Source organism: Antennarius striatus, chromosome 21 (assembly GCF_040054535.1).
Source record: "Antennarius striatus isolate MH-2024 chromosome 21, ASM4005453v1, whole genome shotgun sequence".
NCBI lineage: Eukaryota > Metazoa > Chordata > Actinopteri > Lophiiformes > Antennariidae > Antennarius > Antennarius striatus.
Window position 1 is genome coordinate 6180675 of NC_090796.1, and position 23552 is coordinate 6204226.

General features: G+C 41.0%; 1 protein-coding gene across 1 annotated transcript in view; it reads right to left on the reverse strand.

Annotated features, from left to right (window-relative positions):
• Positions 1-1321: 1321 nt before the first annotated feature.
• The window catches only part of cpped1 (calcineurin-like phosphoesterase domain containing 1), a 30204-nt gene continuing 7973 nt past the window's right edge, over positions 1322-23552 (reverse strand). Inside the window, exons 3-6 of the mRNA XM_068306255.1 lie at positions 18221-18393; positions 17819-17944; positions 17512-17644; positions 1322-5723 (exon numbers count right to left, since the gene is read on the reverse strand). Coding sequence (XP_068162356.1) covers positions 5473-5723; positions 17512-17644; positions 17819-17944; positions 18221-18393 — 683 coding nt within the window. The 3' untranslated portion in view covers positions 1322-5472. The remainder of the gene's footprint in view (positions 5724-17511; positions 17645-17818; positions 17945-18220; positions 18394-23552) is intronic.

Genomic DNA, 23552 nt, shown 5'->3' on the forward strand with positions numbered 1-23552 from the left:
CATAGCTTAAGCTCATATTTGAGTCTTTGGTGGTTTGCACGACTTGCTTCTGACATGCTAACGCTTTCTTATGCCATCCGCCGGTACCGAGGCGTCACATTTACGTTCAAAACCAGGTCACAAATGACCAAACTCCCCTGTGTGCATCTGATGTGCTCAAATGTAAGACAAAAATATATCAGAAAAATAATTGTGTCGTCGAGTTTAAACCCTGGCATCTGTTGAGAGTGTTTTAGGGTGTTTTTTTTTCTGTCCCTCATGTGTTTCCAATTTTATATGGGTCTATTTATTTATATGTGTGAGTGCACCGCAGCAGCGTTTTGGGTCAATAAACAGGAAATGGCTTTCATCTGCCACGGTAGAATAAATCAGTACAGAAATGGTGCAGGGAGCAAAGGTCACGATGCCGGCCTCAAATCTACCTGGAGAACTGCCATCTCGTGACAACGTTTGATTTTTTTGCAGCATCAACAATTTGCCTGCAATCCCCCTGAAATGAGTCCCTGTGTTCCTTCAAAGAAATGACAGAAATGACAATTTTACTTTCACAAAATCCCAATTCTGCAGCAGTAAAGCGAGGCCTAAACCTCAATTTCACAGCAAAACAGCTTTAAAATGTATGTGTGAGCATGTGTGTGTGTGTGTGTGTGTGAAAAAGAATTGCTGTACAGTAAGCAGCTGGCCCCACATTCAGTCTCTGCTGTTGAGTCCAATAACAGCCATTTGTTTGACTGTAGCGTCCTCGAGCAAGCAATCCCCACCTGCTCACTCCCCTCCGGCTGCGCTGGAGTCAGCTAATTTCTAATTTAACAGAGAGGGGAATTCAATATGGGGTGCATGAGTTGGGTTTAGTTAACGATGAACATGTTGATATTTTCATGCCACATTGATCAGTGGCATCGGTTAGTTTTACTGTTTGTTCTGTAGAACTGATGGTACCCCCTCCAGATTTAGGTCTGTACTGATAGCCTAACATTGAATGAGTCTATGTTTAAAACGACGGATGCATGTTTGACTCATCATTGTCTAATTAGCTAACAGAAACCAGGAAACTGAGGAGGCACACACACTGAATGCTAAATCAAGCTGAGGAAAACAGAAAAATGTGATGTTTGCATAGTTTTCCTAAAGAAAGAACAAAACAAACCTGAATGAACCAAAGTCAAGCAGTTCAGAGTGGTTTTATTAAGTCGAGCTCATGCTGAAGCCTGGTTTAGTTATCTGAGGAGTTAGTAAACCCATTTATTTATTCATACCTTGGTTTACTTTTTCTCAAAATAAAAAAAATCAGAGCAAACCAAAGTTGTCACTGTTCCTTTTATTTGCTTTACAAACAAATATCACAAACTGGAATCAATGTAGTTTATGAGCTGTAGACAATATCGTTGAGAATAAACAGGGTAAAATGATAGTATGGACAATGTAGATGACAGATTACTGCCTTGGAAAAATATAGAATCCAGCAGCTATAGACCTCCAGGTGCAGAAGTCACACAACCTCCTTTCCTCAGTGGAGACCAAAGTAACGGATGCACTCCACTGACTATCGAGAAACAAAAGCTTTACGTCACACAGGAGGAACAACACACTCAAGGAGAGAGAGGCACGCAGATGAAGAACCCAAGAGCTGTAGAAGGGTCGAGAGGTTCAAAGATGGTAGAGACCCCAATAAATATCATTATTCTAATGCCTGTGGATTGATTGAGGTGCATTAGTGCTATTATAAGCCATCGTAACTTTCACAACATTAAAATCCAGGAGTATTTGGCAGCATTCCTGTGGAGTTTAGACTTAAAAACAAGACATCAATAGCATCAGAGAAAAACAAGTAATTTGAATCTGATGAAATTGCAAATAAGACAATAATAATTTTAAAGATGGCAGTACCTCAGGTACTTGGGTAGTTTACTCTATATTTGAAGAGCATAGAAACTAAAAGCGGCTCAGCCTGTCTGTCCCAGAGGACGACCAGGGGTCTGGATGTCTCTAACATGCGAGTAAATCAGGAATGCATTTTGACCCGAGACCACTGAGTGCTTTGTAGACCAGTAGTGGGATTTTAAAATCTACCCTTTGACACACAGAAATCCAGAGTAGGGCTCTGAGGATTGCTGTAGTGCGCTCTGCATGGGTAAGTTTTTCTTTAGAAGAGAGAAAACTGGAGCGCTACACCCTCAAACCACCTGTCCTCCTGGAACCAACAACAAGGAGACTGGAAGACATAAAAGCAAAAACGTGGCCAAAAAATTCCAGGGAGTTCATAGAATAACTTTCATTTAACTGGAGAAAACATGAATTTAAACAAGTAATAACAAGTGAATGTATGCATATTTTTCAGCCTCTAGGGGCAACAGCGAGCATATTAATTCTCTTTGGCCTCTGTGAGCTTGCATAGGAAGTGAATAAGAAAGTTGCATCACCAAACACATGCACATCTAGATTTGTCCAAGAAGTATAAGAACACAACAGGAAACAGCAACGGAATAACATTTGTAATTAAAACAAAAAACACGTCCAAGTCCATTACAGAGATGGTAAGAGAACCAACAGCCCCCCCTGATTTGGTCTCCCTCCCTGGCAGCAGTGCTCATGACTCCAATACCTGGTACTTACGGTTGGATCCCTCCATTGATATTTGGTCAGAGGATTTTTCCCCTTACCTTTATTCAGTTCATGAGGCCTACATAGAAACAACCACAAATGCATTCAAGTGGACACACAACGTCTTTTAGTTTGTTCCAACACAACTCCAGGTCAGTCCGTGATTACAAGATTTCTGCCTTCTAGATTTTGTTATCATGCCAATTAGGTGACCTTTGACTTTAAATCTTTGTTGCTAGTTTGTTTTTTCATGTTTACGGTTAACTGACACACACAACTGCAATACATGTCACTATAAACACTTTTTAGCATTTTGCATAGCATATCCACTTATGACTCTTTTATATTTTACGGTGTTCCCACTTTTTATATTTTGAATGGTGTTGAGTACTTCTTTCTGTGTGCTTTTTGTGTGCCTACTGTGCTGTGTGTAGTGTATCGGAGATGACAATTTCCCTGGCGGAACCTCCATAAGGGATTAGTAAAATTCCCTACCTACCTAGCTGCAGATGGTTCTGTCATTCAGAATGTAAGGCACTGTATTGATATATTAGTGTACATTACCTGATGAGACGCTTATGCTCCCACCTCATGAAGCCTGCGGATGTTTACATAGAGATAATGGGAAAACATCTTGATCCCCCCCCAACCAAAGCCTAAAGCTGGATATTTAGGAGGTGGAGGGGCCGTGAACAAAGTACCCACAAGGAGCAGGGGAACTGTAGCTTGAACCAAATCAAGAGGGTGTGTGTTGCAACTGAGGGCAATGAGGCTTGTCATGTGAACACAACCGTACAGCTGGAGCTGTCCACCTGAACCAGCACACAGGTTTTGTGTTATTGATCTGCATATCAATATTTGTGGTGTCTAAAAGATGTTTCCTCTTTTTAACACCTGAGAGTAAATAATTTCCTTCATACTGCAATTACAAAACAGACAATCTGACTCCATGGCTCTTATCCTCGAACGCACAGCATGATAGACTGACAGGTTGGATAAGACAAGCCAAATGAATTCTGGGTACTGCAGTCAAATGTAATGACATGATTTTTTTGTCTGAATTAAGAAAGTGTGCATGAAAACTTTTCCAAATTAATGTTTAGAAGTACTAAAAACAGCTCACACAATATAATAAACACAAAACTGAAATGAGATTTAAAAAAAATCAGTATTTTTTTACAAAAAAAAATAAAATACAGCCAATCACGTGACATTCATAAGAATTTAATACAGGAACAAGTTGAGGTTTGTGTTGTTCCTCCATTCATGGAGTAAATGTGCTCAAAAACCAATTCACACACACAAAAACAGATAAGGAACAATGTGCTTGAGTTCGGCCACCATGAGAATATAAAAATAGATAAGGACATAAGGTCTCTTCTCAAACAGGAAATGAAGGAGATGGACTTTCACACATCACAGTCATTATACATTCTTCCCAGACACCCCCTCCTCCCTCCGTCACACGGTGACTTTTGTGGAGAAGAGATATGTCGGTGTGAAATGAGTTCGGCCATCGTGCAAACGGAAAATCACCTGTGGTACCACCAGACCGGGGACACGCTCAGACGGCCAGAACATACACTTTCTCCATCACTCGCAGTCGTTCTGAGACACACACAGATGTGTTTCTAAATCGTTGCCATGACGACTCTTAAATTCCCGGTCAGTCAGGGTGAGTTTGAGTCAGTGTGTGTGGAAAATATAATCGAGTAGAGTCATTTTGGGCCGACAGAGAAAGTCATTTTGTTGCAGTAATGTCCATTTTGGACAATTTCAATGCTCCCAACTCAACGGTGAGGTGAGCTGTGAATCTGTGTGGATGTTTCAGGAAATACTACACTCCTCTGATTAATCACTCACTGATTACATCACTAGTAGCATGATTATCTCCCTGACATCAGTCCTATAGTATTCATTTTATACATGGAGCTCCTGTGCATATGTGGTGTTGATGACAAATAAATGGGACGTGTTGCATCATAAATTCTGGTTTAATTTCTGACTGGATATTCGAGCATCATTGCAGGAAAAATCTCACTTTTATATGACACAAACCTGCAGCATTTTATGAAATCCAGACTCTGTCTCAAACCATCTGATAATTTCTGTATTACGTTGATTTCCTAAAATTGGTTTTCAACATCCTTTCAAGCATTGCTATTTAATTATGTGAATAAAGACCGTCTTGTGGCCATCTCATTGTCTCGTGGTTATCTTCATCCTGCAAGTTAAAGAAAATCTTAAAATTAACTTTAAACAAACACTGTCGCTCTCAAGAACTCCTTTCTTTTGGTCCTTCATGATGAATTTTCAGTGTCTGCTTTGAATAACATTTCAATGATCTTCTTATAATGTTTGGGTTATACTCTGCACAGAAAGTGAAGGTGCCAGTCTAAAAAATACAGGACTGAGTGGCACTAAGTGCTACATTTACAATGCATTCAATGTTTGTCTATAACTGCAAAAGGAGGAGTGATTAGAAAACATCAGATCTGCCAAAAGAAGCTTTTAAGAAAGCATTCAGCAAACAAAGAAAACAACCTTCAAGTTTACTCTTAGATTCTGTACTTAAAAGTGTGGTTTTGCAGGTTGCAACATCTTTAGGTTAAGCTCATCGCTTTCTTCTTTTTCTTGGTCAGACATACTAACCACACCCCAGGATGAAACTTCAAATGATCTTTTTCCACTTTTATGAAATACAACATTTTTGGGAGTTTGGGTTAATAGAAATCAGTGTTAATCACAAGTTCTCATTCATCAAAACAAGGTAATGCATATAAAAAATAATACTGAGAACATTTGCTGCAAATAATTAGAGTTGACAAATTAATTCCAATGAATTAGAGCGAGCTCTCAACTGTGTGCAAATCAAACGGTTTCCTTGATTTTTTCCCCTCCGCTCTGCAAGAGCTTCCTAAGATCCTCATCCATGCCTCTCGTCAGCTGCTCCAGGCTGTGGTAGCGATGGACGACATCGTCTGCAGTCACTATGACAACCCTGACACCGTGGGGATCCTCGCCGAGCTGGCAGCCGATGGCTGAACTCACCACCATGTCCAGACCTCCGTGGCAACCGCCAGCGTTTCTGTGATAGTGGCCGGAGAAGACGGCTTTAACCCCTGTGGAGAGGAGACAGGTGAAATCAGTGATACAGAGAGAAACATCTGCGCTTTTATCAATTCTTTCTGGAGGGCAGTACAATTCACATCACATCTGAACCCACTGTACCCCAAATAAAGGTTCAGATTATGTTTATTAAACCTGCATGGGGTCCGCTTTTGTCTAAAAGGAAGTGATGCCATTTGTTGTTGACAGCACTGACTAAATGTGTGTGTTGTGTTGCTAAAGAAGAAGCTGCTGCTTCATTTCTTACACGTTAAAGTATTGTGCATTTACAGTTCCCTCTTTTCGCATTAGAACCATACTGAATATTATCAAAACCAATTTCTGACATGAACTCATTGGCTGCGATTGATGTAAACTATGTTTTTCAACGGGGAGGGATGGGGGACAGGATCAGGATTCTAATCATGGAATTTAGCGTCATGACAACCGATCCAGTCCCTTTGATTCCCTCTGGCGAATCAGAGGGAGACGGAAGTTTCAGCAGCGTATGATGCAACAAAATTTGTATATGTCGGCACACACCCGGTGTGTGCTCTGAACAAAGCATCTTGGAATCGATCGAAAACAGAAAGATAACACCGATGAATGTCCAGAGCGTCAGAGAAAGTCAGTCGAAGGAGATTATTTACCAAAAAGTGCTGGTAGTGAATGAGTTACTGAGCTGCTGAATCAATACAGACGAGCTGAATCTGGACTAAGTCGGTGTATGATGACTGGGTTTGGGTTTTCTGTTTAAATATTTATGGCTACACATATATTCTAATATCTGTTTTCAGTGTGTGTGCTTGTCCTGGGGCGGGGATCTGACTGGAAGATGGGTTTACTGCAGGATTTTGGCGGAGGATATAAGCTCTATTTTTTAACAGCAGGGTAGGATTGTCTAGCCACTTGCTGCCTCATCTCCAGTCAGACACTCTGCCAACAACACTGGAAAGTGGCGACTAAAGAGGATCATTTTCAGTCTGCACGAAGCAGACATGGGACTGTCCCGGGAATCTGCACCAGTGAGACCAGGAGGATCCATCCCAGTGAACAAACTCCTGCATTTACTGTCGATGTTTCCTAGACGTCTGTTCTGAATCGTTAAGTCTCCAGCGGTGATGTGTGACCTAATTTAACTGCGTAATAACATTCAGAGTTAAGTGAGGAGATCAATCTCACGTGCTGGCCCGCTTGATATTGTCATAAATGTAAATCGATGATTTAGGCCTGCATGTGTGTAAACCAGCGCTGAAGTCATTTACGCTCAAATCGTAGGGCAGTGCTGTGTGAAGCCCACTCTCCTGTGACCGTGGGTGTGGGGCCTGCAGCAAAATAATTACGGCTGATGCACTTCATGAACCTGTGTGTGTGTGTGTGTGTGTGTTTATACGCGTTTGGCCTAGACAGCCTTCTGCATAACCTTGCCACTGCTAGTAACCTAGATAAGGGTCAACGCTGATCAGTCCTAAAGTGTACATGTGCGTTTTTGTACACGTGCATCCTTGATGTTGTTTTGAAGATGGGGGGCCAAAAGGCTACACACCCCCCCCCCCATGCCTCTAGGCTAACACATACTCGTTATTTTGCTTCACTGTCTGTGTACAGACACGAGTACGATCTGTTGTGAATTCCCCGAGTGTTTTTATCTATCGTACAAACCGTCACGCAGCTCACCTATAATTATTCAGACCCTGCCAATGAAAACACAGCGAGAAAAAAAAAAAGTTTGATGTGATCACCTTAGCAATGCCCATTTTGGAAATGTTCAATCAGTTATCATATCCACACGAGGGCTGTGACTTCTTTGTCACCTCCAATAGAGGAGGTGCTGGTGGGAAGATGCTAGAACAGCAGTAGTAAAGAAGCGATAGACGGGAATTCATGCTGTAATAAAAATGACAAATGGACCGGCGGCAGGAAAAATAATATTTTCCAATTTTTTTTTTTGTTGCCTTCGTCCAAATTCAAAGACGTTGTGATTAAATCACGCCACCAAATAAAAGTGTGTGGGAGTGTGGACGGGTGCATATGTATACATGTGTCAGTTTGTCTGGGCTCCGTAGTCACGTCTCTGCTGATTCACATCCCACACACCACATGACACCACCACGCAGCAGCAGGGAGGTGTGTGCGTGTGATACATTTGTGATGCAACCATGTGGCTGAGCGGTGCTGGCTGCTCATTGGTCAGAGGTTTAAAACCTATGTGACACAGCAAGAAAAGAACAGCTCAACTCGTACGCCGTCGCTTTCCAGATTTATGGCTCCTGACATGAATCGCGTCTGGATTTGTCTGCTTTTTATAAACCGAAACCAGCTCCAAACTATGCCTGACGCCAACATCCACATCAGCTGGGGCAGCACGGGTCAGCCGGCCGCTTGCCGTCCAAGGAATGGAACATTTACGTCACATGTAAAGTTTTTATTTTTAAGCTAATTTTAGTCTTAATAAATATTAATTCATACTGCCTTAATCATATTTATGATTTAATGACATCATTAAGACTTTAGATTGGTTATTGAAATGCAATTAAAATCTAGTGACCTATAGAAATACAGTATGGCTGTAAAATATGTAGTGGTGCATCAAAGAAGCAGGATCCCATTTCTGATCTGCAATAAAATATTTAAGGTTCATCATGATTGTAAGAACACTGGGAAAACAGAAGAAGGGTACACCATGGAATCATCTAATCATCTAACATCACCCTGAGAAAACACTCATATGGATTTTTTGCTCACACAAAGACACGGTTCAAATACAGAGGAATCCAAAACCTAATTCTACAGTTCTATTTTTTGGCTGCTGCTAAACTTCGAGGGGAGAGTCAGAGAGCGAGGAAAGAAGAGACAAAAACAAATTGTGAAGAAAACTTTGTGTGTGAACATGCCTGAGTCATGTCAGATATTTTCATCAGTGGTTGTTTAACAATGTAGGTAACATCTAATAAGATCCCATCTAACACAAGTCTTTTGTTCTGAATTTATAAGAGACTGCTTGCAGCAAAAACTATACACTGAGTGCTGAACTATAGCTGAGACCTGAAGTGCACTGGTCCACAGTGAAAACGAATTGATTTGCCATGCTGACTTGTTCCAGTGACTCTTAGGGAGCAAAAATGATTTCTTTGGAGCAGTTTAGTAAAAGCCCAGAAATAACAGCCTGACCTGAATTCATTTTGGGAACGGTCCTTTCAGATGCATCATTACGCAGACTTTAGAAGTCTAGTCCAGTCCACCTGCGCCCGTTTCTGCTAAAAACACTCTATATAAGAAAACATGGCCTGTCTGAAAAAGAACAGCATTTCCAAAAGTTTGTCTGCATGAATAAAAGATAAACAGCTGAAGAAAACCCACAACAACAAAATTAAACATATGAAGCTGAAATTGTCTACAAGAAAAAAAGTGTAAAGTGACGATAGAGGCTGAGACTGTATGGAACTGGAAAATACAACAACAACAACAGGTAAACGACATCACTGGGTACAAAAAGGACCCTTCCAGAGAGCCACAGCTTTTCAGATGTAAAGACGGAAGTTAAAGCTGTATCATGCAAAGAAGAACCCGTATATAAACAAGAAGCCGCTGTGTTCTCTGGACCCCAGCTACTACAAAATGGTCTGATACAAAAAAGATAACGTCTGTGGTAAGATGATTCAAAAGTTTTAATTCTTTTTAGAAACAGTGTCCTGCAGACTGAAGAGAGGGACCAGCGGACAGTTCATGTCTGATGGTATGGGGTGGTGTTGGCGCCCATAGCATGGGCAGCTTACGCGTCCAAAGAGACACCAAAATACCCGCTCAAGGAAGAAACAACAGGCCGTATCCATCCCAACAGCTTTACAGTAGAAGAGTCTGGGTGGAAATAGTAACCCTGAACTGTCTTAAGTTTCAAGTCAAATGAATAAATATAATAGGAAGTCAGTCTATAACCTGAGGAGTCAGTAGTTTGTTCATGAAAATATTCCATAGTAACAGCTTTGTCAGAAGACAGGCTTCTGTCCACTGAAAGCCAAGGGGGCTTTTATTTTGAAAGAAGAAGTAACTGAAGTGATTAGATAAAGCACTGCAATTACATGAAAACAACACGCAAAGAAATCCCTTGAACAACATGCGCTGCCTGACGCGATTTAAAGGGCAGCACAGATCAGTGTCACAGCTGGAGGTGCAGCCAGATGTTAACGCAGCTACGTGTCGGAAAACAGGAGGATTCGTGTGTTCAGGTGGGTGACGGGTCAGTGAACACGTACGTGTGGATTTGGTGATAGAGGTATCAGTGCATCACTAGAGAGTGTGAAGCAGTGCGCTATTAAACACAATAAGACCATGCACCTTTAAATACCATGACAAATGCTGCACCATTGACTTTAGATCAGTTTTTTTTACTGTCTTTTGCCTCAAGTTGGCAATCTACAAAACACACCTAGCAGCTGGTTGCATTACGAACACACTTTTTCAAGAAGCGGTAACCGAGAACAGACGCTGCAGTTCTCTGTTGTGTTAAAGTAATATACGCGGATGTCGTTCTGCAGGCCGCCTCTGCCTCCAGGATAATGATGGCTGGCATCCTTCAGGGAAAATGACCTTGAACCGACGATGAGAAAATACGATACGCAGCTCGTCTCACCTGGCCTCACTCGGATAAAAGCAGCACACCTCTTCCTGTACATTGTTATCTAAAGTGCTTTGCACTATCATCAACGTGGGAGGCCTGGTGGGACTTAAACCCTTAACTGCAGCAATCTTTGTTCCACGGCTCTAGCGATTGAGCTTCATAAAAGAATCAAACCCTGAAAATACTAAACCCGTTCAGCCATTGGGACAATGGACCACAAAGATGTGGTCATTACAGCTCAATGCTTTGGCCATTGAGCTGTAATGACAGGGGGGACAGAACATGTTCCGAGTTTTAGACCGCTGTATTTCTTACAGTAGAGGATTGTTGAATTTCAACAAATTTTTCAACGTTTTGCGATATTTTTCTGCATTCTTAAATTTCTTCTTTTTTTTTTTTTTGCAAAAACATGTCCTCTCTGTGCCGATAATTCTGTGTCTTGTTAAATTCATGCAAAAATCCCATTTACCAGTCAGCCTTGGAACAGTGTTGTTCTTCTGTGCTTTTCTTTGTGATAAAGACTCCCACCTGGGGACTGGGGAAGGAGGGAGGGAGGGAGAGCGAGACAGAGAGAGCGATGGGGTGGTGGTGGTGGGAAAGGGGCTCAGAAAATGTCCAGTGTAAGGAGCTGGAGTGATGAAAACATGTTGATTGCTAATGGTTGAAAATTACCCACAATCAAACTGAATTCTGGTCAGGGTTGCAAAAAAAAAACAAAAATGCACAGAAAGGAGAAGAATGGAATATAGAATGCTCCGAGACGCCTTTAACAGTGGCTGCTGATGAAGATGGCAAAACACAGTAATGAAGGAAACCTCTTGTCTAATGTCAGCGCTCCTTCCTTCAATCCGCCCTCATCCCACGCTTCATCATTTCCTTTTTATCTTTTGATCACTGCTTGGATTTGCTAATTGCAAGATTAGCTCCTATCTTGTCATGCCCCCCCCCCCCCCAAATCCCAAAAGTCCATTCAGTGATCACCTACAGGAGACACAGTTTCCCTGCTGAGGTTTTCTCCACATCTCTTATAAAAACTTTTAAGGTGTTCGGAAAACCAAACTGTCATCTGCGTGTGTGTGGCGCTGGGCTGCGTAGGAGGAGACGTGATGTATACGGTTATATCAAAGGGTTGCTGCCATTACGTGAAATAATTCATCATGAAGTCGTAGCTGTTGATAATTTGCATGACAGAGGGATGAAAATGATGTAGCCTGGTGAGGTATGTTACAGCTCCAGGTCCACATAAATCACTTTCTGTCAGCAGCCGCCACGCACCATCTCTAAGTCCTCCAGTCAACCCCACACGCGCACACACGTGCACATGCGCGTGCACACACACACACACACACACACACAAAGGATACAGGCAGATGGAAGTAGTCCACATGTAATTTTGTACCTTTTGGCCATTTGGCACCAAACGTGGAATCTAATCATCCTGATGTCAGCGAGCTATGACCTTTACGCCTCTAAGTGTGACACGCCTCCAAACGCTTCAGATGTCTCAGATATACGGAGGCGTCGATGAGATGGGGGGGGTGGGTGGGCTGGTAGTTGAGGCTCAGGGGCCAAGAATCATGAAGATGAGATTACTTCATATCTGAAGCAGCTTCAGCTCTCATTTGCTGTCTCCACAGGATGGATGTGGGTCTGACGACAGGTTTCAGCTCATTAGAATGAAAAACATAATAATGACTTTGTTTCAATGGGCTGTAATATTCCATTATTATAACTATTAACCAATTAGGAAAGTCGACAAAGTACAGCCATTCAAGCAGTGTTCCTGATAATTACAGGTTATCACCAGGACTTTTGAGCCTGACTAATGGCTGCTTGAAGCAACATCCACCACTGATGCTGATCATCAATCAAAATGCTCTTTCCTTACTTAAATTGTCATATATAGTTATCACTTGTTTGGGTTAGTCATCCTAAAAAACATATCAACATTATATTACTAATTTTACCGCAGCATGGGATATTAATCTTCCGTTAAGGTACAGACGCCCTTTTAAATTAAATTCTAATCAAAATCCCAATTATTAAAGCTTACAGAATTTAACAGGTTGTCCCAACACCTACTGTCAGCACAGACAAACGTACTTGTTTGTAATTACACCAGAATAAGATCTCAATGAGGCAACAGTTTGTTGACAATAAGGATGTTATCTAAAAATGTTCTACGCTGGTTAACTCTCCAATCAGATATGCATTTTCAGGTACTGAGGACAGTTTGCAATAAAAAAACTCAAATAATAGCAATGTGTTCATGTGATTCTATGACTTTATAATTCTGAATGAATCTGAACTTGCTACAGGAAATAAAAGCAGTAAAAACACAGGAAGTTCCTGCACCTTAGGAAGCTTTATTGGAGATCATCCGCTCTGATTACACCCCTGATCATTACTACAAGACTGAAGTTCTTCAGTTTACTTCACCATCTGAAAAACTGGTGACAAACCAGTCATCCTGGATGAACTCATCTCATCAGCCTAAAGGAACACGCCCCACCAACCTCTGCTTTTTATGCCATTGGAGAGAAAAAGAGAAAAAAATATTCTTGAGCCTCATCATTAAAACAATGGAGTTAAAAGGCTTAACTGTGGCCTCTTATCAAATCGACAGCGGATCACTAATGTGTCTTTGCTCGCTGATAAAGACAACCACTGGCGAGACGGAGTGTGAATAAGGAAGGGATGGAGAAGGAAAACCTGAGACAATGGTGAGCAGCGCACGGCTTATCCTTGTCTCTAATTAGCTACTGTATGTACAACTCTATAACCTCTAGCAATGTTAGGGATTCCAATGAATCTCCAAAATGTGCAGTTTTTTTTTTTAATCATACAGAAACAGGGTTTACAGTCAGCATAGAAGTGTGTGCATTCATTCGCCCTTGTTTGTATGTGTGCTTAAGGTATCCTGAATGCAGGATATAAACACTGTAGGAGGAGGGCAAAGAAATCTAATTACAGTACTACTAGAGGAAAGGAGAGGCTGAGAGCACTGTAGGACGTCTTCCCTCTACACTCGTCTCTCACGGATTCAGAGAAAAAGGGAATTCTATCTCCTCTGAAGAGATTCTGGATGTGTATAAAACCTGCTCTCTCCAAATTCAACATCTCCAATGAGCAATTTGTGATTGTGTCTTTTCTTCCTCTCTGTGCAGTAGTTAAGATCTGGGTTGCATGCGATGGAAAATTGGAATAAGGAGGGAGAATAAAGCCAGAAAGAGCAGATTTATTGTTATTACGGATATGATAGAAAGAAAAGTAGCCACATTAACAGCAAATTCCTTCAGAGATTTCTGTAATTGTTATGAACAAACTGACAGTATTATTGAAAAGTTGCCTTACGAGTGATAAATAGTACAAAATTAACTGAGTAAACTAATTGTAAATAATAAGCACGTTCTTTCCTAATCAGGGGTTTGGTTTTATTCTCGAAAGACTTTAACACAGGGAGCAAGAACAGAATTAAATCTCAAATTTAATATCAACCAAATTACTGTTATTGCTTGTTCAATTAAAACAAGGCCTTTGCACTACTTCACTTGCCCAAGAAGGGGTCGTCACACAGAGACAGTCTATCATTAATACAAGCCGGAATGCACGCAACCGTTCCCAGGATAGAACAGGACGCTCCGATGAGCCGCAGGAAGACTAATTGGTGTTGCACCTTTGCTCATGTGTAGCTGCGCTGCTGAGATAACATATAGATACCTACAGTAAAATGTCAGGCATATAAAAATGCTTCACAAGGATATCAATTTATATGCAAAACACATTAACACACGCAAAAAAAAAAAAAAATCCCTCTCATACAAATTAAAGTCATGCACTCACAATTACTCATGTTTTATGAAGAAAAACAAATAGAGAGAGGAATGAGGAATACCTCAGTGAGGAAAAATCAATTAAGTGTATTTCTCTTTCTGCAGGGGGACTGCTCTTTCTTTCTATTTCCACCACATATCCCTGGAGTGGTGGGGGCTCCATACGCCCAGCAGCAGCAGTAACAGTCGCACAAATGCTGAGCGAATGCTGACACCCAAAAGAGACACCGCCGTAGTGGTCAGAGAGCTCGATTACAGAGAGCAGTGGTTACTGCTAAAGACATTTATTTACATCCAGAGATTCAATTTCAAGGCTGCTTTCTGGATAATTAGATTGACTCTTTTACCTATAGTCGTTTTAAAACTTCTAATATCACCTCTCTGCTATTGCCATTCCGCAGCTCCTCTCTGCTAAAATTAGATCTTTGACTAAGAAAAATATCTTTGAATAGTTCTTCAATGATTTTGTTCCAAAAAGAAAACACTAAAGAGTCTCACAGTGTTCCCAGATATCCATTAAGAGACCTTAATGCAAAAATTTTAATGTTATAAAAGTTGTAGTCCTTCAATTACTGCAACTACATTTATATACTGTGCACCATTAAATACAAGAGGAAGCACTGAGTAATCTTTGTCAACATCTTCTTCTAATGGAGATCTCGGTTGTAGAATTAAATCAATACTTCATCTCGTGTGTGTGTGTGTGTGTGTGTGTTTAATGACGCTGCCTTTTACTGTAATGACAGTAATGATCACCGATGGACAAGAGCACAGGCTCCAGATCACAGGGTGAGGAGAAGAGAACAGACCAACACCGCAGAGAGGTGACGTGTGAATAATGCAATGCAAAGAAAGGGAGAAAAATTACCACAGCCAATATAGTCAATGTCCACAAGACACATAATCTACTATGTATGAGAGAAAACCCAACCATGAAGACGAACAACAGAGTCCTTCAATAGGGTTTTGGAAATTCTTTGAATTTTCAAACTTAATCCATCCTGTGGACAGATTTTCAAATATTAATTTGTCGTGGCAACCGGCCACATATTAATATTCTAATTTGGAGTTCTACTCTTCCTCCTCATGATCTCAGTCTTGCTCACACAAACATGTTTTGTGTTAAAGGACATAGCTTTTAGCCTAGATGCTGCATATAAATGACTGTTTAAGTGTATTGATGAACTATTTTAGTCATTTTCATTTTTTGCCCCCTCTCACCCATTTTTTTTTTCATATTTCAGAAAGCGCTTCCTTGTTTGTTTGTTTTTTCAAAACAATACATTGGCAACTACAGTTGAAATGTAAAGTTTAAGCCCATTTTACACTTAATTCTCACTGATCTTCAGATCTGCTGGTGAGTCAGACACAAATCTCAAACCTAGCAAAACGTCTCTTGATTCATCCGTCTGGAAAAGACAGAAAGTTTGGAATTGTTATGGATTTTGAAAAATCCTTTGCAATTATTGGGCCACATAGTGAGAGTGGAAATTCACTTGCTCAGCCCTGCACTGCACTTACAATCAAAAATAGTCTGCAGAGAAATAGAAATGCAGACTACGGCACAGCTAGGGTGGTAAATATGAGAGTTTCCTGGTAAGATAACCAGAAAACTGCACTGTATTTTGTTGCCATCTTCATCATCATCATTATGTGATGGAAATGGAAGTGTCACATCCTTAATGTAAAAGCAGGTGGATGTCTTTGCTGGGGATGAGGAAAGTGATAACAGTGTTGTGTTTTCTTACCAACGCTAAAATGGAAACTGCAGTTTGTTTTTTAACCTGAAACTAAGCTTTGTCGTCTTTTTGGATGCAAATTTCTCAAAACTCATTGATGAGAAAATTGTTCTGGTTTAGTTACATCATCAAAACATGGAACAACCATGAAAAGTAATCATATACGAAACTAATGCATATAAATGTAAACCACGCTCTCTACTTACTTGTAATTAAGTGTTTCTAAGGAAACTGTAGAAACTGACTGCTGTATAATAGAAAGGACTGTAGAAATGGATAAAGGCTGTCGCTCAGTGAAGTCCTTTTCACCTCTCTGCTGTGTGTCAGTGACTCCCACTGTGCTGACTGACAGGCAGTCCAGGAGTTGCACAGAATTGCATGAAAGATTCCATCTCCTTTTTAATAATGTTCACAAATGACAAATGTTCATAGTGTGATAACCATCAAATTTCGTATCGTGCTATACTCTGAATACGGTGACTGCTGCAACCACAGATGCAGCCCACTTGTAAATGCACTAATTGTGGCGCAACCTCGTCTGTTCTAGCGTGGCTAGAAAAGAAAAACTGGTTTCTGACCAGTATCAGGTACAAATGGAAGAGGCATCATAAACTGACAGAGCACACTTAACAGTCATTCTGTTCTCCCATCACGCATCAGGGCCATGTTCCAGGAGAATCATCTTACAGATGTTAAAAGACGGAGCGCAGGAGGAGAGCAGAAGGAACAGGCAGCCTGTTTCATTCAATAATATTACCAGTTTTTTCGGTAAAGTCATTGCATTACGTTTCAGTTTATGTGCATTTGACTGACTTACCAAGAACTATCACAATTGATAACAGCGCTATTATTTCATTTTCTTCTTAAATGTAGGTATTTTCCTCATTACTTATCGATTTTCCTTTTCCCAACACAATCCTCCTTCTGAGCAGCAAAAGAAAAATCCTTTCTGGATAAATCAAGTGGAAGACCCAGGCCAATTGTTATGTATGGATGGGACTGCTTGTAAGTCAACACAGGCAGCCAAAAATTACATCCCTGATGTTGCTGCAGCCACCAGTTCATGTATTGTACTAACATGCATGACTGTAACCGCATAACAAGATGAAAAAGTCATGTAATGTTCACAGCTTTATAGCGAGTCAAATCCTGTATGTTAATTATTAATATCCGTGTACAGTATGCATACTGTATATATATATTATATATATATGCAGTATAGTTGATGCACTACATGCCCTTTAATCTGAATTTATAATTGTCTACGGAACAAGTGTGAACAAGAGTGTGGATGAGGGAACACACTTACAGAGCGTGTTTTCCACACAGGGTACTACCGTATAAAAAGCCTGCACGGATTGCCCTTTGAATCTTTAACCACTTCCTCTGCTGTTCGTGTGTCACTCGCTCCTGTTGCACTGCCTGACAGACAGTCCAGAGATTCTGCATCTACTTTCACTGTATGAGAACCATCCTCTATTACACTGTAGCTGCAGTGAGAGCCACAATCCTTGTAGAGATGACTCTGTACGTCATGGTGAAGTAATGTTCAAGTTGGCCCAGGTATAAACGGTTCATCAGACCCATGATACGTACCACCCTGCCGTCTTACCCGCTTTCTTGAACCTGTCAAGCAGGTTTAGTCTGACTGCCTTCTGCATGTTGAAGTAGTCATCCTCCTCGTCGGGGTTCTTGAGGTATAGAGGAATGTGTTGAAACACCAATATATGTTTAGGTTTGGGTTCCTGAACAGAGGCAAATGGATTAGTTTGAGACTCGTCTCCTGAGACAAGATTCTGAGTCAAATGGCTGCAGATAACAGCAAGTACCCAAACTAAACCAAACAAAGGAAGACAGAATCCAGCTGAAAAGTTGCAGATAAATCATAAGAACAGAACCAATCATTCCCATTGCTATACCTTGGAGGAGGTGGCTCTGCTCAGCTGCTCTTCCAGCCACTTATCCTGGGCTTCCTTCAGCTGAGGACAGGCTGAGGAGTCATAGAACAACTGGGAGTTCAGAACCAGACAGAACACTCCACCCACCTGAGACACCAGAGGAAGACAAAGGAGGCCAGAGAGTTGTGGTAGATGTTAGTCTGGACTTCTAAACCCTCAGCAACACCTGGAAAAGTATGTTTCACACAGTAGATCGATGAAGAATCATAAAAATCAGTAGCGACATCTACCAAGGACAAAGAGATCTTGTGAACAGGGTCCTGGAGTCAATAGGGTGCAATTTGCCCATTCCCCGTGCCCCTCAAAACAAGTCGGGGCTAAGAATTCCGCTCAAGGATACTACCGGCATCGACAACTGCTTACCCAGAAGCTGAAATAGTCATTCCCCCAAGCACTGCAGTACTGCTCTACTGTCCTGGGGGTGGGGGTGTTTCCCAGGTCATGGTTCCCACTGACGAATACCAGTGGGATGGAGGGATCCGTCTCCTTCAGGGCCACCTTCAGGTCTCGCTCCTGAGCCTCTCGGAATGGCATGTCTGAGGGGGGGAAATGGCACTCACAGTCACAATGTGAAGGATTTCGTTACAGACGTCCAGAAAAAATAATACTGATACGAGTCAGAGATAGAAATGCATCCAAATGTAGATAAAAACTGTCAAACTGATAGCGTGACGGCTACTACTGGTGAGAGTCGCCTTAGGGAAGGGGGATTATTTGGATCATGATGATGACAGCTCAGGGAATGATCAATGTGCTGTACAGCTAGACTTTATATCACCATGGTTACTGACATGATAAGTACTGTTCACGCGGAAGCCTTCCTGGCCCATGCAGCAAAATCAACCTTTCTGCATGAGCTGGATCAGCTTCATGGGGCAGAGATGCACAATGTCATTGATTTTACAATGTTTTTTTGTTTGCATTAAAATCAGGCCCACCATACTACCAAACAAAGAGTAAACAAAAATGACAAGTGTGCCCAAAGGAGCACAATGAATTCAAATACAGTATGGGTGATGGTCAGAGAGAAACTCGCATGGATAAATTCTATATTGTATATCAAACCAACCCATCAGTCTTCTTCTCTTAGTCCTGTTCCTTCTTCTTTCCCTTCTAATGAGTAATTATTTTAGGGGCCTATATTTGGAGCAAATGTTTCCTTGGATGTTTAGACAGACCTCATTACATGAGACAGAACAGCTTGTGCCCGTCAGGTTGGGAGAATGCAGATTTGAAATTCAATCAGATAAGAGTTTGAACATTCTTTTACCTGTCCCCTTTCTGAAATAAGCTTGTCTGTCAGACTTCAAATTGTGATTACAGCACACACACATATGTACTCAAAAAAAAAGAAGGAAGATGGACAGGCCCTTCTGTTATCTAAAACAGGTTGTGTGACACTTTAATTACCACAATTCTATCCAGATTTGACTTATTTTTTAATATGCGTTATAATAATTTCCTCACCTACTTGAAGAAAATAAGATCAATGTTATAAAAAAATCCCCAGATCATCAGCAGTAGAAGACAAAGAAATTCATCTTATGGCAGTTGACACCTTACATAACTAGAGCGTGCAAAATGGAAAATATAATATGTAAAATATGGGTCATATGTCAATGGAAGATCTGTTGCTGCATATAAAGAAGTAAACAGTATTGCTTCTTAAAGAAGCACTGGCCAGCATCTGTTCCAGCGTTTAACATACAAACTATTATATGAAGATTTTATGATGATAATGTAATTAAGAAATGTTTTTCAAAAAATAATTTGGGTGTGCCACTCTGGGAAAAGTGTACCATAAAAAGTGAATCTGTTCTTACACATCAATCAAACCACAGCATTATCGGTGGCTCTCAATAAATAGATGTGCTTTTAGCAATAAGATGATGATCTGATAATCTGAACATCTGGATGAAAATGTGAACTTGCTGTATTTGATTATGGTATCAATAATGTACAAACAAAAGGAAGCAGCTCAAATGAAGCTGGGATTGAGGGCCAGGGTACAAAGGTTATCTGAAATACAGTGCGCCCTCGCGCATCAACGCTCGTGACTTCACCTCATTGCGGATATTTGGTAGGCAGTCATGTGATACCGTATGCGTATTCTACTGGCTGACGGCATCCAGAAGTGCGCTACGTTCCGTGAGTCTTGGACTTTCATGAGACACAAAAGTGCTTTAAACAGTCGATAAGAGTGTGAAAAAAGGTAATACAGATACAAGGTTTAATATCGATATGGGGAGGGTCATAAATGTTTAAATTACCGTAAATAATAAGATAGCTTGTCGCTCTATCGCGGAATTCGTTAATCGTGTGTGGTTCCTGTAACGCATTAACCGCGAGGAACGAGGGCGCACGGTGTAGACCAATTTTTGCAGCTGCTTCCTCCCAAACAATCCGTCTGTTCCAGACAACAAGATCTTAAGAATTAATTTGCAATTGAAATAACATTTTACTCTTCATTTCTTGTGAGGTCGGTGTCGCCAAGTGTTTAACAAACTTAAAAAGATGAAGTAAATGAGGAGCAGACAACTCTCCCCTAAAAATCATTAATGTGCCCTTTAGCAAATCACCTGACCTTGTCAGCTGTTCTGATGAAGCTGGTCGGTAACTAAAAACAGAGAAGAATGTCTTCTGCTTGACACCATTCAAGTATGAATGTGAGGGTTTATGAGGCGGTGAGGCTCAACAAGAGCAGAGAAGCACACTTTGGGTAAATAAATGAGAAACCAAATCACAGTAATAGGTTAAAATAATGGCAGAGAAGCTGCCTGCCCTGAACTACATCCATTCCATAATGTGGCAATAACCATGAATCATTTCACAGCACTGCAAAGTGCAAACCAATCCACAACCATGCAGCGCCCCATCAATCTGCATTGGAGACATCTTGCTTTAGATTAATGGGAACAGGTTGCAGGCATGACACCATTACAGCACCAGTCAGTTAAACATTTGTAGGTTGTTTAGGCACATATTTCTTCATAATGCTGGAAAGTTTCGACCTTTATTCACACAAAATTAACATCAAGCGTGCCTGGTTAGATTTCACAGTGACTTTGGCCTCCTTCAATTCCACGTCATCATTGGCAAAGTGGTATACATCACTGTAAACATTGAATAAATTAAATTTGGATAACAAACTCTGAACACATTTTGGTTACATGTGTACAATATTATAAAACGACAAACAAAGAAATAGCTTAGTTTCAAGAATAAGTGAGATTCATCAAAGGACATCCTGAAGGCTGCTGAACGATTTCCTCTTCAGGAAACAGACATGGGAAGTCGGGTACATGGAAATAAGAACGCCAACCTGCTCCTGCCTCTTTCTGTAGCAGTGACTGAAAGGCCTTGTTCATTTAATGAGATTGCAACACAGTGATTTTCAAACCTTGACAGGAGACTCTGGCAGGATCTCACTGAACTTGTCCATCACTAAAAGCTGTTCTCTCAATTCCTCTAAAGACCGGTGGTGGAAGATGCGGAAGGGGGGGTCGTATTGTTACACATATTTTCAGCACTTACACAACACACGAGTGTGGACTTTCTCATTTGTGACTTCATGATGAACCGGCTCTGTGTTGCACTGATTGGAGGGAGGCTTGCAGTTTGGAAAGATTTACCTACTTTCTACACAGCTACTTATATTCCAGCTGATGGATCAGCATGTGACCTCTGACCTTCACTACAAACATTGTAAAGAGTTATGTTGTCAGCTGTGAGAATAAGCATGAGATACCCTGATCTTATCCACAGAATGGGATCTTCTGAACTAAAATGAAGCCAGAGAGACTTGACTCATCCCTTTCCAGCACATTGCTGTATTTCCTCACCATGTCCCTCTCCTGCTGCAGCACAGCTATCATGATGTTCAGATTCTACAGAACAGCTTTTGACTTTGACTACTCAGTCACTTTTATCTGCAGGTCTTTGCCCAAATGATTTCCTTTCATGTTGTGTGCATGCTCTTATGTGTCAATTGTTCCAGTCTTGACAATGAACTGGAAGATGTGTATTTTTACGCAAAAATTGTCTTCCAAAAAACTGGTGGATCCATTACCAATTATACAGTGCTACACTTCTTGAAATGAGATAGACATCTAAAGCTCTGAAAATGCAGCTAACAGGCTGATGTGTTTTTTTCCAAGCTTTATTTACATATGCTTACCATGCAATGAGCACCGTATCAGCAGCAATGCAGATGTTGGAAAGTTGCAGTGAGTAATGTGGAACGATGAAGTGAGACTTGACTCATTTATTTTCTGTAGCTGTGTATCCTGTGAGGGCTGGAGACAAACCCAACTGACTTTGGGTATAAGATTGGATTCAAAAGTCACCAGTTCATCACACGACCGCACAGTAAGACAAACATCTCCCTCACATTCAAGCTAAGTTACACAAAATGTCACCTCAGAAAAAAGTTTATAGCTGTCAAACCTGATTATGGGAAAAAGACCTATGTTCCAATACGGGGTTACGCAAAGTAGGGTGACTGTATAAAGCCTGTCTAAGGTAGAAACATAGTTTGTTTCAACATGAGGACTTCAAAAATGTTGTTGGGGTAAAGGATTGACCTATGTAACCTGGACTTGGATAAACGTATGGAAACAATAACTGAACCTGACATTTATCAGTGTCTAAGTGTTCAACAGTGACTAAGAAGGTCTTTTCACAGTGACATTTATTTCTGTTTAAAACCTGTGTGACTATTGAAAGATAGAAAAAAGTGACAGAAACATTTCTGAACTTGTAAACTCCTTGCATATCTAGTACTACGTACAGGCCAGTCTAAGGTCCCATTAGATAAACACATAGAGAGCCACCCTTCACATACACACATCTACCTCCAAAACAAGTTCTAAAATGCTTCCACATATACCAAGAACAAATTCTCCTTAGGCAGTTTCTCCTTTATACTCTCATCTGTTCAGCTTCAGAAGAATCCCACAGAGAGCCCCACTTTATCTGCCTTCAGTGGCAATTAAACGGGTTTCCACAGTTAAAGAGATAGGACAGCGAAGTCCCAAGATAACCTCTACTTCACCTTTGTGAGTTTTATACAGATGCGCACACATACTTGAGCACTGTATCATGCGTAACATCCCTCACAATCCCCCAGAGACAAAGCTTGAATCCTTTGTAGTGCTCATTAGAAGTGTAAAGTCCAGCATGTTTCTCTAATCTAATCAGCTCCATATATCGCTCCCTTCACCCCCTCTGCCAACGCTCCTCTCACGACTTCATTTGTCAGCTTTGAAAATAAGTGAGGAAAAAAAAACACACTACAGTGGAAGCGAGTCAGGGAGAGGCAGAGATAGGGTGAGATTGAAGGAAGTCCTTGAGATGAGAGGGCATCTCTTGGGGTTTCGCTTTGACTGGCTGTGGGAACAAATGCTGGCCAGCACTTCTTTAAGAAGCAAGACTTTAGTTTGGGGAATGGGATGGTACCTCGTGAAACCTCTTAATGGGATGCAAATGAAAGCCTTGGAGTCTATCAGTGCTCCTCTCCATCTTGTCTGAATAATGTCTTCTAATCACCACTTTCCTGTATCAGCAAGTTTATCTCATGGAGACATCGCTAGTTACCCCACAGTCTCCCTGTCTTTAATTAAATGACTCAAACACAGACCCAATGCAGATGAACACAATTGTTATATTGATTTCAGAACAATAGCATGAACAAACA